The sequence below is a fragment of the Vanessa cardui genome, chromosome 16, assembly GCF_905220365.1.
Source record: "Vanessa cardui chromosome 16, ilVanCard2.1, whole genome shotgun sequence".
Lineage (NCBI taxonomy): Eukaryota > Metazoa > Arthropoda > Insecta > Lepidoptera > Nymphalidae > Vanessa > Vanessa cardui.
In genome coordinates, this window is record NC_061138.1 from 7,094,091 (window position 1) to 7,110,684 (window position 16,594).

The window sequence follows — 16,594 nt, forward strand, 5'->3', positions numbered from 1 at the left end:
TATTAGATTTTTTTTCTCCTCTAAAGCATTAAAAAAAAGTAAAAGTAAAGTAAAGTAACAGCCTGTAAATTCCCACTGCTGGGATAAGGCCTCCTCTTCCATTAAGTAGAGGGTTTGAAACATATTCCACCAAGCTGTTCCAATGCGGGTTGGTGGAATGCACATGTGGCAGAATTTCGATGAAATTAGACACGTGCAGGTTTCCTCACGATGTTTTCCTTCACCACCGAGCACGAGATGATATATAGTGGTGCTTGCCTAGGTTTGAACCCGCAATCATCAAAATCAAAATCAAAATCAAAGTATACTTTATTCAAGTGGGCTTTTACAAGCACTTTTGAATCGTCATTTAACAATTAAGTGAAGCTACCACCGGTTCGGAAAGTAGATTCTACCGAGAAGAACCGGCAAGAAACTCAGTAGTTACTCTTTTTCAACATTTAAAAAAATACAGTCATGATAGTTAATTTTTAAGTTAATACAATTATTAAATTAATATATCCTGCCTGGAAGTCAACAGGTATTAATTCCACGCTTTTTTATCATCTACAAAATCTTGTATCGAATAATACGCCTTTTTCACCAATGTATTTTTTATAAACGATTTGAATTTACGAGACGGCAAAGTTAAAAATGTCTGTGGAATTTTATTATAGAAATGGATACCTTGCCCCAAGAAAGATTTATTGACTTTGCGGAGTCGGAAACTTGGCGTTATAAGCTTATCCTTACTTCTAGTGCATATACAATGATTATCACTGATTTTATCAAAGTTATCAATGTTACTGTGAATATACATGATATTGTTGTAAATATATTGCGACGCAACAGTGAGTATTCCTACTCTGTTATAAATAAACCGAATTGCTCTCTTTTGTAAAATAAAGACAGATTCAATGTCTGCAGCGTTACCCCAAAGTAATATGCCATATGACATAATACTGTGAAAATAACCAAAATAAACTAAACGTGCGGTATCAATATCAGTTAGTTGTCTAACTTTTCTAACCGCGTATGCTGCGGAGCTGAGTCTCCCTGTTAGGGACGACAAATGACTCCACTGAAGTCTGGAATCCAATTCTATTCCCAAGAACTCGGTAGTATCGGCTACATCAAGCGGGCCACCGCTTAAAGATATATTATAATTTTGCTTTCTAACATTGGCTAGGGTAAAAACTACACATTTTGTTTTTTGAATATTCAAAACCAAATTATTTACATTAAACCAATCTTGTATCTGCGATAAGGCACCGTTCACATCGTCATAGTCAGTTTTTTTCCTGTCAACCTTAAAAATCAGTGAAGTATCGTCAGCAAACGATACTATATCACAAATACCTTTAACAAAGAAAGGAAGGTCATTTATATATCCTAGGAATAGAAAGGGACCCAAAATTGAACCTTGTGGAACACCCATTTTTAGCGTAGATCCAGTAGACTTTATTCCATTAATGAAAACTTGCTGGATTCTTTGACTTAAGTATGAAGCAATGAGATCAAGAGCCCTACTTTTAACGCCGTAATATTTGAGCTTATAAAGAAGCGTCTCGTGTTCTACACAATCAAAAATTTTATTTGTACCAAAATGGATAAGAAGTTGATTTAAAATAATTTTTTCGAAAATTTTACTTAAAGATGGGAGTATTGAAATAGGCCTGTAATTACTGGGATCGCTCCTATTTCCATTCTTAAAAAGTGGTAAGACTTTACTACATTTTAACAAGTCAGGAAATGAACCCGTGTCCAAACTCTTGTTAAAAATTACTGCTATATACGGAGCAATATCGTGTATGATGTTATTTATGAATTTTACCGAAATGCCCCATACGTCGTTAGTTTTTTTAATATTGAGTGTTTTAAATACTTTTATAACATCTATTGCAGAAACTGTTTCAAAAGAAAAATCAATAATGCATTTAGAAACATGTTTATTTAATAATCTAGCTGCATCTAATGTAGATGATTTTAAATGAGATGTTATTTTATTAGGTATGTTATCAAAAAATATTTCAAATAAATTTGCAACTTCCAAATCAGAATTTGTGTATTTACTGCCTGTGTTTAATTTGATTGGTATACTTTCCTTTTTAGGTGAAAAATGTAGGCTAATTCGATTAATCATTCATTCGACATCAGAAATATCATGTATTTTTTTGGAAATCATCAGTCACCATTGATTACTTTTATTTATCCTCCATGTAAAATTAACATTTAATTTATTAAAATTTAATTCTGCAAATTCATTACTTAATTCGAAAATATAATATTAAAAAGCGGGTTTGAACCCGCAATCATCGGTTAAGTTGCATACTAGCCACTGGGCCATCTCGGCTCTTATATCAAAAACTTGTTACTTTCATATTACATTATTTTTATACCATATACTCGTCCAACTAACTGGACGTTCCTGTTAGTTGGACGAGTATGACGACAAATTCACACCATGACATATCGCGCTCGTGTTCTTCGGTGAGTTTCGAGTTCTTTTTTCAAACCTCTATATACATAAATGGACCAAGATATATTTGTCAACTTGTACTGTGCTTATATTGAGCACTCCACGATTATTATCATGCGTGATTATTTTTTCAATTTTAATGCTATTTATATAACCTTCAAAATACAACGTACAAACACCAATTTTTATTTACGAACATATTTTTAATATTTATTTTAATGTGCGTTACTAATGAGTTAATTGAAATGAATTGCCTGAGTGTCAATTGAATTCGTAAAAAAGCAAACAATTAAAATAAAAACTTTTACAGATATACCTATTAAATTAATAAGTATATTTTTTCATATTCAGTTACAAAATTTGGATTGGTACGACAGATACTACAGGTATCCGATATTGTAATGTTGTAGAAATGCTTAACTACTTCACGCTGTAGTGTATTACTACTACTTCTAATACTAAAGTTACAAGCCAAAGTTAGTATGGATATATACACTCTCAAAGTCGCGCTTCACACATTAAATTATTATAATCGACGTGTATTAGTAATGATTGAGTTGCACTAGTACTTACAGGATGTCTAAGTTTGCGTGAGACGACTTTGTTAAATATATTTTATTAAAAAGTTAACGTGTCCTAAAAATGTTCTCTTATTCTTCTATAGGTTACGCAAAATTTAATTATGTATAAACAAAAGAAGACTTGATTTTAAAATTTATATCAACGTTTGATTCGAATGGCAGCGAATAGCAACGAAGTTTATAAATAAGAAATATATATAAATATAGTATAAAGAATACAATACCAGAAAAACAGTTCAGCAGACCTTCTGTTAAATCCGTTTTCGGCTGGAACATTTTAAAATCCAATGAGTTTGAGTTTATGATAAGTTTTTAATGTGACAATTCTTATCAGAGATTACGAGTATTAATACCAAAATCATGGCAAATCTGTCATGTCCTTACCAAAAATTTTAATATTTGCTTACATCGAATGTGACACTTTGTGGTCATATAATGTAGAAATTACAATAAAGAAACTGTAACTAATTAACAGGTTATTGTTGTGTAAATATCTGTGTTATATAATTATTCGTTAATTGGTATACATAATAGTGAATATTAAGAAACAGTTTCTTATTTAATGTGAAAAATGTATAAAATTCAAGTATATACCAAAATAAATAAACTATAAGTGGATCATTGAAATCAATAACGAGATAACTTTATGAGATAAATACTTTATTTAATTATTTTTATCATTCATCGTTTCCAGTATGTATGTTTCAACGTAAGTAGTAAGCGGCGTAAGGGGAGGTATAGCTGTATGCGGAGTACGCAGCAACAGGAGCGGTGTAGGCAGAGTACGCTACAGGTGCCGTGTACGCAGCAGCAAAGGGTGATGTGTACGCCGCGGCTACGGGCGCTGTGTACGCAACCGGAACGAAAGGCTTGGCGGCAACCAAAGCCAGGAAACAAACAAACATCAACTGCAAGACAGAAAAAAAAACAGTAATCAGTCAGTACAGCATAAATAAAATCTGGTCACAATGCGTATCCTTCCGTCGAGCAATTGGAACAATACAGTAGAATATATACGAGTACAAGTGGTGGTTTTTGATCATAAAATATTGTATAAATTACTAAGTAATACGAGATATATATTCCTACTTAGTACATTGAGTATTTATCAAAATATTTAACATGAATAAATAACAACAGCCTGTAAATTCCCACTGCTGGCCTAAAGGCCTCCTCTCCCTTTGAGGAGAAGTTTTGGAACATATTCCACCACGCTGTTCCAATACGGTTTGGTGGAATACACATGTGGCAGAATTTCTACGAAATTTGTCACATGGAGGTTTCCTCACGATGCTTTCCCTCACCGCTGAGCACGAGATGAATTATAAGGACAAATTAAGCAAATGAATCAGCGGTGCTTGCCTGGTTTTGAACCCGCAATCATCGGTTAAGATGCACGCGTTCTAACCACGGGGCCATCTCGACTCGTCAAAATATTTGTTATAATTTAATATGTTTACAATATACTAACCACTTTGAACATCTTGCTTATTATCAATTAGCTCGTAACTGAAGAATATCGTATAGCTGTTTGTTTCTAGTTTTATACTGATGTTGCGAAGGTCTATATCGCTTGGAAAGTAATAATTTAATATATGTCTTCCTATTGTAGTGACTATGTTAATAAGGCATACTGTATAGTTTGTTCTAAAGGTAACTTGGTAATTAAGCATTTACTGAAAACATTAAAGATTTCAAAAATGGGCTTGATCGACATTTTATTTTTAATGGTACGCCAAGCTATATATTGACGACCTCCGTGGTCGAGTAGTGCGTACACCGGTTTTCATGGGTAGACCACTCTGAGATCCCGGGTTCGATTCCCGGCCGAGTCGATGATAGACTAATGATAATTTAATCATTAGTTTTCTATGTTTTCTTGGGTCTGGGTGTTTCTAGTACCCTCGTTAATTTTGATTTTATTTAATAGCACAAATGCTTTAGCTACTAACATTGGGATCAGAGTAATGTATGTGATGTTGTCCAATATTTATAAAAAATAAAATAAAATTATATACGATTTCGATATCATATCAATTGATTTACCATATCTTGCTTTGGCTAAATATGGAAAACTCTGAAGTATATTATTATACCAATTGGGTTTGGATTAAATTTGCGAAGTGAAGAGGTCAAGTAAGCCACAATAGTGTTTTCGTATATTTATTTTCTTTATTGTATGTATTATTAGATAACTGAACCTGTTCTATTATTCAAAATAAACCACTTTTGAAAGCCTTAAAAACTATTTTCTATGATTAAATTTAAAGAACATTTTTAATAACAGATAATAAGAATAAGGACCTGACAATAACCTTAAATATGTGTCCTTACGAAGGGCAGACGACATTTGTGAAATTTAATACAGCGATCGCTAAATATAGAGTAAAGACTTAAATTGTTACTTTACATTAAACTTTTTCCATGAAAGTGTACAATATACACCATGTAATGAGAATGCTATATCAGTAGTGATGAGTTTTATTAATTTTACAAAATATAAATATAAAAACTCTTTTCCAAAAATAACAGAAAAAATAAAAAACATTCAACAACAAATTGATAGCGATATCATTGGTTGAGGGCTTGATCTTACTTAAGTTACAATTTCCAATAGGCTATTTGACTGGTTTTTAAAATCCATTTTATATTATTTAGTAAATGTAAGGGACCCAGTAAAAGTCGATTTTTAACCTAGACCCAGTAAAAGCAAAGTTTACAAGAATGTGACTTCGTCATAAGCCCGGCCAATCAGGAGCGTTTTGTGTCACGTGACAAACGTTTGAAAAAATGCATTTTTATTTATTGATTTTTGAATAAATTGAGTATTATTTTCAAGTTTCGTTAGTAAATAACGATTTTTAAACTCATAATATACACTGATTACAATAATTCACGATTTATTTTTCGCATTGTCAAATAGCCTATTGTAAAATGATCTTTAATTTACAATTGTAAAAACTGGTTGAGTAGTAGATAAAGTTTTATCTAAGAAGAATCAAAGAATTTGAATAAGACCATAATATAACATAAATTAGAACTTTAAAAAAATCATAATATTTTTATGACGACATTTTTATTTTTAGGTTATCTAAATTGATATTAATAACCTGTAAGTTACAGTGTAACTTTTACTACGATTTCCAAATATAAGTATCATTTATCAACATACAAATCAGAACGAAAAATGGCTATCAAATAGTAAGATCAGGAAAAAACCATGAATGACCCGTATAGATCCACATTAAATAGGCACATTGACCTCCAACAGTTGTTGCAACTACAATAGTAAGCTTAGCCCAGACACGCGCGCACTGACCTCTGACGCAACGTGCGAACGAGCATCGCATTCTGAAACGGACAATACATGCGAGAGGGCCGCCAAAAGATTATTTTCTTTAAATTTAAATAGTTAATATTTATATCATAATGAAATTAAAATACTATTACATTTTATTATTATAATATGTGTGTCATATTTTAAATATTAAAACATATGTGGTAGTCAGATTGATATAAATCAAATACGCCGAGGTTATGGGCTTAAGTACCGGCAAAAAAGTTAGCATAGAGTGTTAAGACTTAGATTTTACTTAGATTAGAAAAAAAAAGTTACGTAGCTGCGTTACATTTTTTTAATGAACACGTAGGCGAACAGGTGTATAGGTCACCGTGGTCACTACCACTCCTAAACGTTGGCGCTGTAAGAAATATTAACTTCGCCGCCAATGTTGGGAGCTAAGATGTTATGTTCCTTTCCAACCGAAACTTAGTAATATTGCTGATTGGCGATAGATCATCTCATGAGTGTTGGTGCCTACTGAGACAGCCTTACACAAAAATCATATCACCAAATAATAATACATTACGTTAGTAGCATTTTAACAAGTAATGTGCCAATTACATAATTTGTAAGTTATGTAATGTCATACAGTATTTTTTATTTTTCAACTTGTCGTTATCCGCGGTTTCCCTCACGTTTTATTAGGCAAAAAAGTAACCTCCATATCCTTCCGTGGAGTTAAAATTTTTAATTTATAATAATATAATTATTTGGCTTAATATCAAATTTCATCAAATTCGGTTCAGTGATTTGGTAGTGAAAGATCGACAGACAGACAGAGTTACGTTTATAATATTAATATAGATTTTATGAATTTCAAATATTTTTAATATTATTATTTTTATGAATCTTAATTTATCGTAGTCACCTGTCAGATTTAATTAATTATTAATAATAAAAATTGTCTCCTATTATAATATATATAATAATAACAATAAATAATTTATGTTAATAAATGTTACAACGAATCATAAAACATTAAATGACGTGACAAAAATATTGGGTCTGTTTCGCTTAACAAGCTTCAAGATGTTTGTCATGAATTCGGAGCAGGGTAGTCGCTCCACGTTAGCAAACCATCCAAATCATGTCGAGAATAATATCTTCCCCTTAAAGTATTTAAACTGGGGAGATTGCTTTTCCAACATCATTCACATCTCTTCCCTTGCCGAGAACAAACCAAAACAAAAACTTTAAAAATGTTCAAACAGGTAATTTGTAAAACAATTACATATAGTATTATCTTCGTATATAAAGTACGTCAAACACTTATAATTGTATTTCTTTTGTATACTATTTGGTGGTTTATCTACAGGTGATCTTCGCTGCTCTCCTCGCCGTCGTGGCCGCTAAGCCCGGCATCCATTCTGTAGCCTACCCAGCGCCCTATGTCGCCGCTGCTTACACCGCTCCTGTGGCTGCAGCTTACACCGCTCCTGTGGCCGCCGCTTACACAGCTCCTGTGGCGGCAGCTTACACCGCCCCCGTGGCTGCAGCATACACTGCTCCAGTTGCCGCAGCGTACGCACCCTATGCTGCAGCGTACACAGCTCCAGTAGCGTACTCCTCACCCCTTGTTGCCGCAGCGTACAAAGCTCCCGTCTTCTTCAAATGAAATGGATAATTGATGCAATTCTGTTAAAGTATATAAATAAACGATTGTGATATGTACGATAACTTTTAATCTTTTTTTTAAGATTCCCATTATTTTTTATCAAAATAATTATACATTTATACAATTTATAAACATGAATAAATATGAACATACAATTCAAAATGCCAAGCCTTTAATAATTTATTTAATATAATTCAGTAAAGAAAAAACAATTGATTATTTCAATTCGGTTATAAAATTGATTTTATTAGTAAAATGATATAATGCATTTATTTAATGTGTACCTAATATTAGAAAAACCAAACTTTTCAAAACTCCTTGTTAAGCTGACTGAGATGAGATGACTCACATAAATTTGCATATATTAATGTTTCATATGTTAAATTCTATATAGAACATTATGCTTGTCAGTAAAGGACATCATTAGAAAATTCCATATATTTTATGTAGTTTATATTGTGTAAAGTAAATACAAATAACATATAATTCTAATTACCAATGAATATTAACTTTTACAAATAGGGTAATATTGTCGGTTGCGACTGTTAATTTATGTATAAAGAAAACAATATCTCATAAATGAAAGGTAGTAGTAGTACTAAGTAGATCTTATACATATTAGACGAATAAAAGAATGTTGTGAGATGAGATAATGTCGAATGATGCTGACGAATTAATTATTTTGGCCGTTATTATATCTTAAAACGATAGTTTCTATATTTTGTTCATCAAAATAAAAAAGGCCAGTAGGTCCTGATATTTAAAAATGGTTGTTTTGTATTCTATTTTTAAAAATAAGACAAATCTTACAACGGTTTTGATTATCTTTTTAAGTTTATTTGTTTACGCGGAACTAATTTCTCGTTGCCATAAGATACAAATGAAAGTATAGGTACCCAAAACAACAGCATTTTAGCAAAAATACTTTTTCTTACTTTATTGCTGACTATAGTAAATCCCATTGGGTACATCTAGTCTAAATAAGAGCTATTATTATTTGCTTATATCAACAACAATATATCATTACAATGTAATAATTTATGTTGAAAATACAAATTATAAATTCAATCATCAAACTGATGGATACACAATGTTATACTTCCGAAATAGAATATAGATACATGTTCTTGACATTAAATGAAGGCAGTATCGTATCTATAATGTTATAATGTAATCACAACATTAATAGTATTTGGCAGGTGCTATTTTAAGCATCTGACAATAGGACAATATGTGAGACCTATATGACATCACACGATGTTATGTGTATGGGAAACTGTCGGGCGAAGGTATGATTGTGATGTCATCCGCCCTTTACTTGCTTTCATATTGGTACTTAAAGAAATTATACATGAGATTTTTTTTTTGACTAAAGTGATAAAAATTTTTTATATAAAATGGCCAGTCTTACTTAAACATTACACCTGTTTCAAAGGAGTTTGCTTATATTATTTGTGTGCAGTTTTATGATAATAATTTTGAATCATGGATTTTGTTCCTTATGGCTATTGACCAAAGATGTACCAGACCAATTTTACTTTTCATTTTCAAAATTAAGATACCGTATATTGATTGAGAGTTTAAAATTAAACGTTAAATAGTAATTGTAAGCGTCAACTTGTTTCCACGAAGTCAATTGCTCCATAAAAGTAGTCGTACCCACTTATAAGAAAATAAGACGAAATAAAAGGTATTTTAAAAATTGTTCTATCTAGTAGCTTAATAAAGGATTTATTTTAGTGTATGCTTAAGACACGCACACACATTTTACGGCACTTCTGAATTGGCTTTTGATGGTGGTGTGGTTTTACATTCGTGCTCTATTTAATAGATGCGTTAAGCTAATTAAATTATAACAACAACAGCCTGTAAATTCCCACTGCTGGACTAAGCCTCCTGTCCCTTTAAGGAGAAGGTTTGGAACATATTCCACCACGCTGTTCCAATGCGGGTTGGTAGAATACACATGTGGCAAAATTTCTATGAAATTTGTCACATGCAGGTTTCCTCACGATGTTTTCCTTCACCGCTGAGCACGAGATGAATTATAAAGACAAATTAAGCACATGAATCAGCGGTATTTGCCTGGGTTTGAACCCGCAATCATCGGTTAAGATGCACGCGTGCAACCACTGGGCCATCTCGACATGCTTAAGACACGCTCACACACTGTACGGGACTTCTGAATCGGTTTTTGATGGGGATCTGGTTTTACTTGCTCTGGTTTTACTGATCAATTTAATCGATGCGTTAAGCTAATATAATTATGAATACTATAAAATCTAAGCCAATTCTTACAGCACGCACTTGAAGAGACGGATTCTCTATCTAATTATAACCGGTCTAAACTAGATTTAGTTTCAGAATATAATAGTTTATTACATTACATAAGACCTTCTTGTCTGCAGCAATAACATTCGCGAAGCCTTGATATTCAAGTTCAAGGTTGCTCAGGTGTCCTTCCCCGTCCCCCGCTGATTAAGGATGTCCAAATGATTCAAATGCGACAAGTACATTTACATCGAATGTTCTACAAGCATTAGATCTTTATACAATTCAATTGTAATTTACATTATACAGGCTGATGTAGTTTCTGGACAATAATTATGGAATTTTAACGAATATTATAAGGTGATTGTGGTTTAATACATAGTTAAATATTATAACAATCTTATGCTTTCAAGATATATCGTCTATTTTTATACATCTTATACCCTGCTGTATATCGACATCGTGGGTTCAAATCCCGGGGCAAAAAAGGTAAATTGTCAATAGATCATCAGCAGTATCCCAAAGTTGGTAAGATAATAGTGTTACACGGCACTTCAAATATTTGTCGTATCACTAAGTAATAAAATATGAATGAAAAAAAGGAAAATATTGGGTATTGTAAACTTATTCTTTGGACAAAAATAATAATAAAAGTAATGAGAGGATTGTTTTTGACCTAAGTTAATAGCTTGATTTGAATATATTTATATAAAAAATAAATGATATTAATTATTAAATCAGTAAATAAATTTAAATTATATTTGAATTAATTTAATCCTTACAAAATATTCTAAATATGTACCTAAGTAATATAATTCTTATAATCTGTATTTATATAATTTGTAACTATTATTGTAGTTTGTTAATGTAACACGCTGTATAATCTAATGTGCAATGTATGTGAATTCAAGTCGCGTGCTTGTCCTGATGTCTCATGTCCTTGCGAGGTGCGCAGGCGCCGAAACGATGCCAACATGGGGTCACCACTGTCCCTTATATATTAGCGGGATAAACCACAGCAGTCAGTGTTCAACGGACAACCAAAACAATCAAAATGTTCAAGTTTGTAAGTACTTTTATTATTAATTAGAATTAATTAATTATTTTTATATTATTTATATCTAATTATATACATTTAATAAGCCTATAAGCCCACAAATTACCTTTTGATTTCCATTTAATATTAACATTAAAATGATATTATTATTTTCCTCTATAAACAATAATTATTAATAATTATAATTGTAATATTAAATATACATGCTATTGCTATGTATAATTGTTGGATAAATAGGACAGTGGTATAGGTAGTGGTATACTAGTTCCACTCTCTCTTTCTTACGTGTGAAGTAAATAAGGATAGCAAAAGTGAATCGTTTATTCAGCACCATTTTATATATGTACTCACATATTTTTAAATTTTAGTTAGTTACTCTGAAAGTAAGTTAAAATAGTATACAGACCTTAAAATAAGTTTGAACTGTATATTTGTTGAATTTTATCAATTTAATGTGATTTAAATTACATATATTTTCAATTTGTTGATGCTTATAATGGAAAACAAATATATGATGGTAATAGTAAATGTTGGTAATTTTAAAATAACTGTTTTTATATATAAAGCAATCTAACGTGTTTTACAATTTTCGTTTCCGCGTCCATCTGATTGTTCTGGCTAGTCTCTGGATTAGCTGGACTAATTTTGACGAGACAAACAGAAAGCTGATGTAATACAGAGTAACTTAGGTTACATAACTTCTGTGTTAAATTCAAATGCATAAAGTCGCAGGCTCAGCTAGTTATAAATACATTTATGTACTTTATGCGATACAGTAAAAAAAACTTAGAAAATTTGTAAATATTGAATTTGTGTATGTGTATTTTGTTAATTAATTATTTCAATTAGTATGTTTGTTTTTGTCATACGTATAAATAAAACTCCATGCTATTGTAGTCAAAGTTATTGTTACAGACTCGCCCGCATAAATTATTCATATTGAAATATCTTTAAAAGATACCAATGCGTCATATTGTCAGAATTGCAACATTGACTAAACAAAACAGACACAAGTGACATAACATCTTATTCCCAAGATTGGTATCATCCATTACCGGTATGGTGGTGACCGCTAACCATCAGGTGACCCATTTACACGTCCGTTTGCGAATAACTTAAAAACAAAAACCAATGATAACTACACGTGTTATTGTTTTCGTTTCAGTTAATTTACTAATTGTTTGCAATTGTCGTTTGAAGATATGTTACAGAAATGTTTTATTATTTTCGTTTCAGTTAAAATCCCAATTGCTTGCAATTTTAGTTTAAAAATATTTCTGTTTTTTTTTTCGTTTTGTTAAGAAGACTTATGTCACTTTTTAAATAAGATAATATGTCATATTATATTAAAGTATTTCGTAGCTATTATTTTCGTTTCAGTTAAAATCCCAATTGCTTGCAATTTTAATTTGAAAATATTTCCGTTCTTTTTCGTTTTGTTAAGAAGACTCATGTCACTTTTTAAATAAAATTATATGTCATATTATAATAAAATATTTCGTAAGTCATATTTAATATCACAATTATTTTTTTCATATTTAAAATGCTGTATGTTAACAGGTGATCTTCTTCGCTCTCCTGGCTTTCGCCTGTGCCAAGCCTCTCGTGTACACTGCGCCGTTCGCTGCAGCGTACACTGCACCAGTTGCCGCAGCGTACACGGCTCCAGTAGCGTACTCAGCGTACAGCGCCTATTCGCCGGTCGCATACTCCGCCTACACTTATGCCTCACCTTACTCATACTACCTTTAAGATATCTTGAGTATAAACGACGACTGTTATCAATTGTTAAAAATTGTGTTCACAATGGCGACCGATTTATTTATTACTTGAAATTTCAGTACAATAAATCAACTATATAACTTAACTGTTTTTATTATTCCAAGTTAATATTTTTTATTTATGAAATAAATACATATCCTGCTAAATGAGGAATACATTACAGACTAATTACCAAACATTCGCATACCTATTTTTATTGGTATACACAGAATATTATTACTTAAATTAATTAATGATCATTTCGTTACTGTAAATGAGATATAATTTTAACAGTACAAATATGGTCGCGTTGATAATAATCGCGCGCGTCAAAAATTCTTACTAAATATAGCAGTGTTACACTTATTGATAGTCAAAAATATATCAACGGATCTATCTATCGGAAATAAATGCCATAAATGAAAAACGCCTGAGAAGAACCGGCGAAAGAATCTCAGCGTGATGCTTTTAGTAACATATTATACAAATATTGTATTTAATATTATTTCGTTATTTCGTCACAAAAATCCAGCAGTCATTGTACTGTCAGTGTGTATGTCGCAGCCGACATCTTTAATTAACATTTCAATAACAAGCTATTTTACGAAACGGACATAATTATTTGGTCAAACCTTTTTTTTCTAAATTAAATAATACTGCTGACCAAACGGTGCAGTAGTAAAAATAACAGACTGCTAATTAAATGGGTAATTTAGTTAGCCGCCTATAACTTACAGGTACATAACGAGTTGTGAAAATCGTTGAAAGAAAAATATTTAATGCAACGTGAGAACTTTTATCTGTTTAACCGGCTTTTGAGACAATTAGCTTACAAGTACAAAAATATGCCCAACAATAATAAAGAAACTTATTCACTTAAGCATAGTTGCTTGCAAAACATAGCTTACGCGTTTACAATATTCCCTTATTTTACACGTGTATACAATATAGAAAAATCACAATATTAAAAGCAATAAATTACTACAAATACATAATTCATTACAAAAATTATGCAATTGGTAACAAATGCAAGGGAAATTAGCTTAGAAAATGCTTTAATTAACCGGTTTTGAAATGTAGACGTCCTCTATATCAATGTGTTCGCACTACCTGCAGTTGGTCTATGTTTGGAGTTAAATGACAATTATCATAAATTAATGCAACAATGTATAAAACCGCTACTTACCCAAGGAATTCATAATAATTACACACCTATAGCACGTTATTAATATTTATAGGAAATATGTAATGGAATGTTCATTATTAACAACATACATATTTCAATAAAATGTCAAATCAAATAAGACTATCATAAGTCTGCAAAGGAAAACTTTTTACACCGTTACACTATAGCTAGCTCTATTACGTTTCCAAAGAATAAAAAAAGGTAGAATTTTATATCCATCCAGAAGAACTTGCAACTCTCTCAAGTAAATACCTTTTTCTTAATTTCTATCTCGTTTTCTATTCTTTTTACTAAATTTTATTTTTATAAATACTAATTAAATATACATCATTGTATGTTAGAAATTTATTTATTTATAGTTTTCGAAACACCATTGGATATTCACAAAATATTATGAAAAAGTATAAAATACATTCATGTACGGTGTGATAAACCACTACAGGCGTTTACATTTTACATTACAAAGAATAAAAAAACAATAAAACATTACACTCCTACTTTAATAAATCTTTAAAATAGCAACAAAAATATGAAGGAACAAAAAAAACAATAATGAATTACTCCAAATTAAAAAGAAATAGAAGCAAAAAATAATAAAATAAAAAATCTTGACACTAATTGAACAAAGAGTCTATTTTTTTCTTAAAACTTGCTGTTATGGCTAAATATATCAATTTCATGATAGATATTATTGTAACGACTCATATATCGGATCACAGGCGAAAACTTTCCTACATTTGTACGGAATCTGGGAATAGCGAAGGTGTTTTATATTGGGTGACGCAGAATCGTTCTTGGTACCTTTATACAGATTTAAGAAAGTAACTTTTGGGAGTCTATGGTTCAAACCATGGATTAATTTATGTAGAAACATTAAGTCGTGATTACACCTACGTTTCTCTAATGTGGCAAGTTTAAAGTGTTTAAGTCTTGTATTATAAATAGGAATGACATAAGGCTATTTTCCATACTGACGAAAATCCGGGGTATTTCCGTCAGTATGAAAGTAAACGAACTTTCAAAAAATTAATTTTAGTGGCAAAGTTAGATTGTTGTAAGTTTTTTAATGAATATGGAAGGTATTCCATCAGGGCCAGCTCCTCTACTAAGATCGTTTGATTTTAAAATTTTATGAATGGAACGTTTACTAAAATATACAGAGTTTAGAGAAAACTGGGGATTATGTGAAGAAAATATGTTGGTATTTTTGACACTCTTATCTTGATTAAAAATTGATTCAAATTTTAATTTAAAAAGATTGCATATTTCTTCGCCAGTTTTATATTTTTGCAATCAGACTTCCTCTATTTCTTTTGGAATATTAGAAGTAGTTTTGGAGTATTAGTAGTAGACGAGTAGTCTTAATAAAGGACCAAATTTTTTTCGGTTTTTTCGTAACGGTTCCCTCAAAACCTTCCCTTTAACCAGTATAACAACTACTTGCAACTATTGTGATACTGGAATTTAACATTTGGAGTTGTAAAGCGTCTCTAGGATTACCATACTTTTTAAATTTTAATCTAGTTGTCTCTTTTTCGGCTATGATCTTCAATGAAGCAAAGGAGTACCAAGCTGGATATTTTCAATTTCTAAGTTTAGTTTGAGGTACATTATTGTTGATAATTAATTTTATTAGACTGTAGAAAATTGACACCATATCCTCCACATTGTCGGCAGTTGAAATTCCGATTCCCAACTAATAGCTTTGGGTTTCGTATTTACTAATTCATAATTAGCTTTTTTAAAATTAGGAGCAGCAAAAGGTTTTTCAGTTTACATATAAGATTCGAAAAAAATTAATTTAATTTCAAAAGGTTGATGGTGCGGGTCAACCCTTGTTAGTATATGTGGGCGTAACCGTAATACATGAGAAATTTCCGAAAACTAAGTCTAGAGTTCTATTATTGCTATTCTTAACATTATTGTATTCTGAAAAATTATTTAATGTAAAAATTAAAACTTATTTAATACAAATTTAATTTAATAAATCTTCTAAAATATAACCTAAATTTATGGTATTGTTGTCTGGTAAGTAATCTAGTCTATGACCAGGTTTCTAGTCTATGAAATCCAAATTAAAATCACCGATAATTATAGTTTCACATAGTTGCTATCTATAACAGCATTTATATTATTGAAGATATTATCCAGTACGTTAGACGCAACTGTTGGAGACATTTACACTACACAAAACAAAATATTTCTGATTATACCACTTTCACTTAAACGAACAGAAAGCCATAAATCTTCATTGTCAATCTCAAGATGTCTTACTCGTTTTGAATGCAGACTATTGGATACAACAAATTAAACGCCGCCACC

The 16,594-nt window shown here is 31.1% G+C and overlaps 1 protein-coding gene across 1 annotated transcript; it reads left to right on the forward strand.

Moving 5' to 3' along the window:
- Positions 1–7,431: 7,431 nt before the first annotated feature.
- Positions 7,432–13,192, forward strand: LOC124536381 (vitelline membrane protein Vm26Ab-like). Its single transcript, XM_047112912.1, has 3 exons — positions 7,432–7,593; positions 7,698–7,994; positions 12,886–13,192. The coding sequence occupies exons 1-3, from the start codon at positions 7,582–7,584 to the stop codon at positions 13,075–13,077; spliced, it is 501 nt and encodes a 166-aa protein (XP_046968868.1). The 5' UTR covers positions 7,432–7,581; the 3' UTR covers positions 13,078–13,192.
- Positions 13,193–16,594: the final 3,402 nt, after the last annotated feature.

Bases quoted from the DNA above. Each gene is read 5' to 3' on its own strand.
- LOC124536381 (XM_047112912.1), top strand. The intron at 7,995-12,885 runs TGAAATGGATAA...GTATGTTAACAG, and splicing joins AAGCTCCCGTCTTCTTCAAA to GTGATCTTCTTCGCTCTCCT.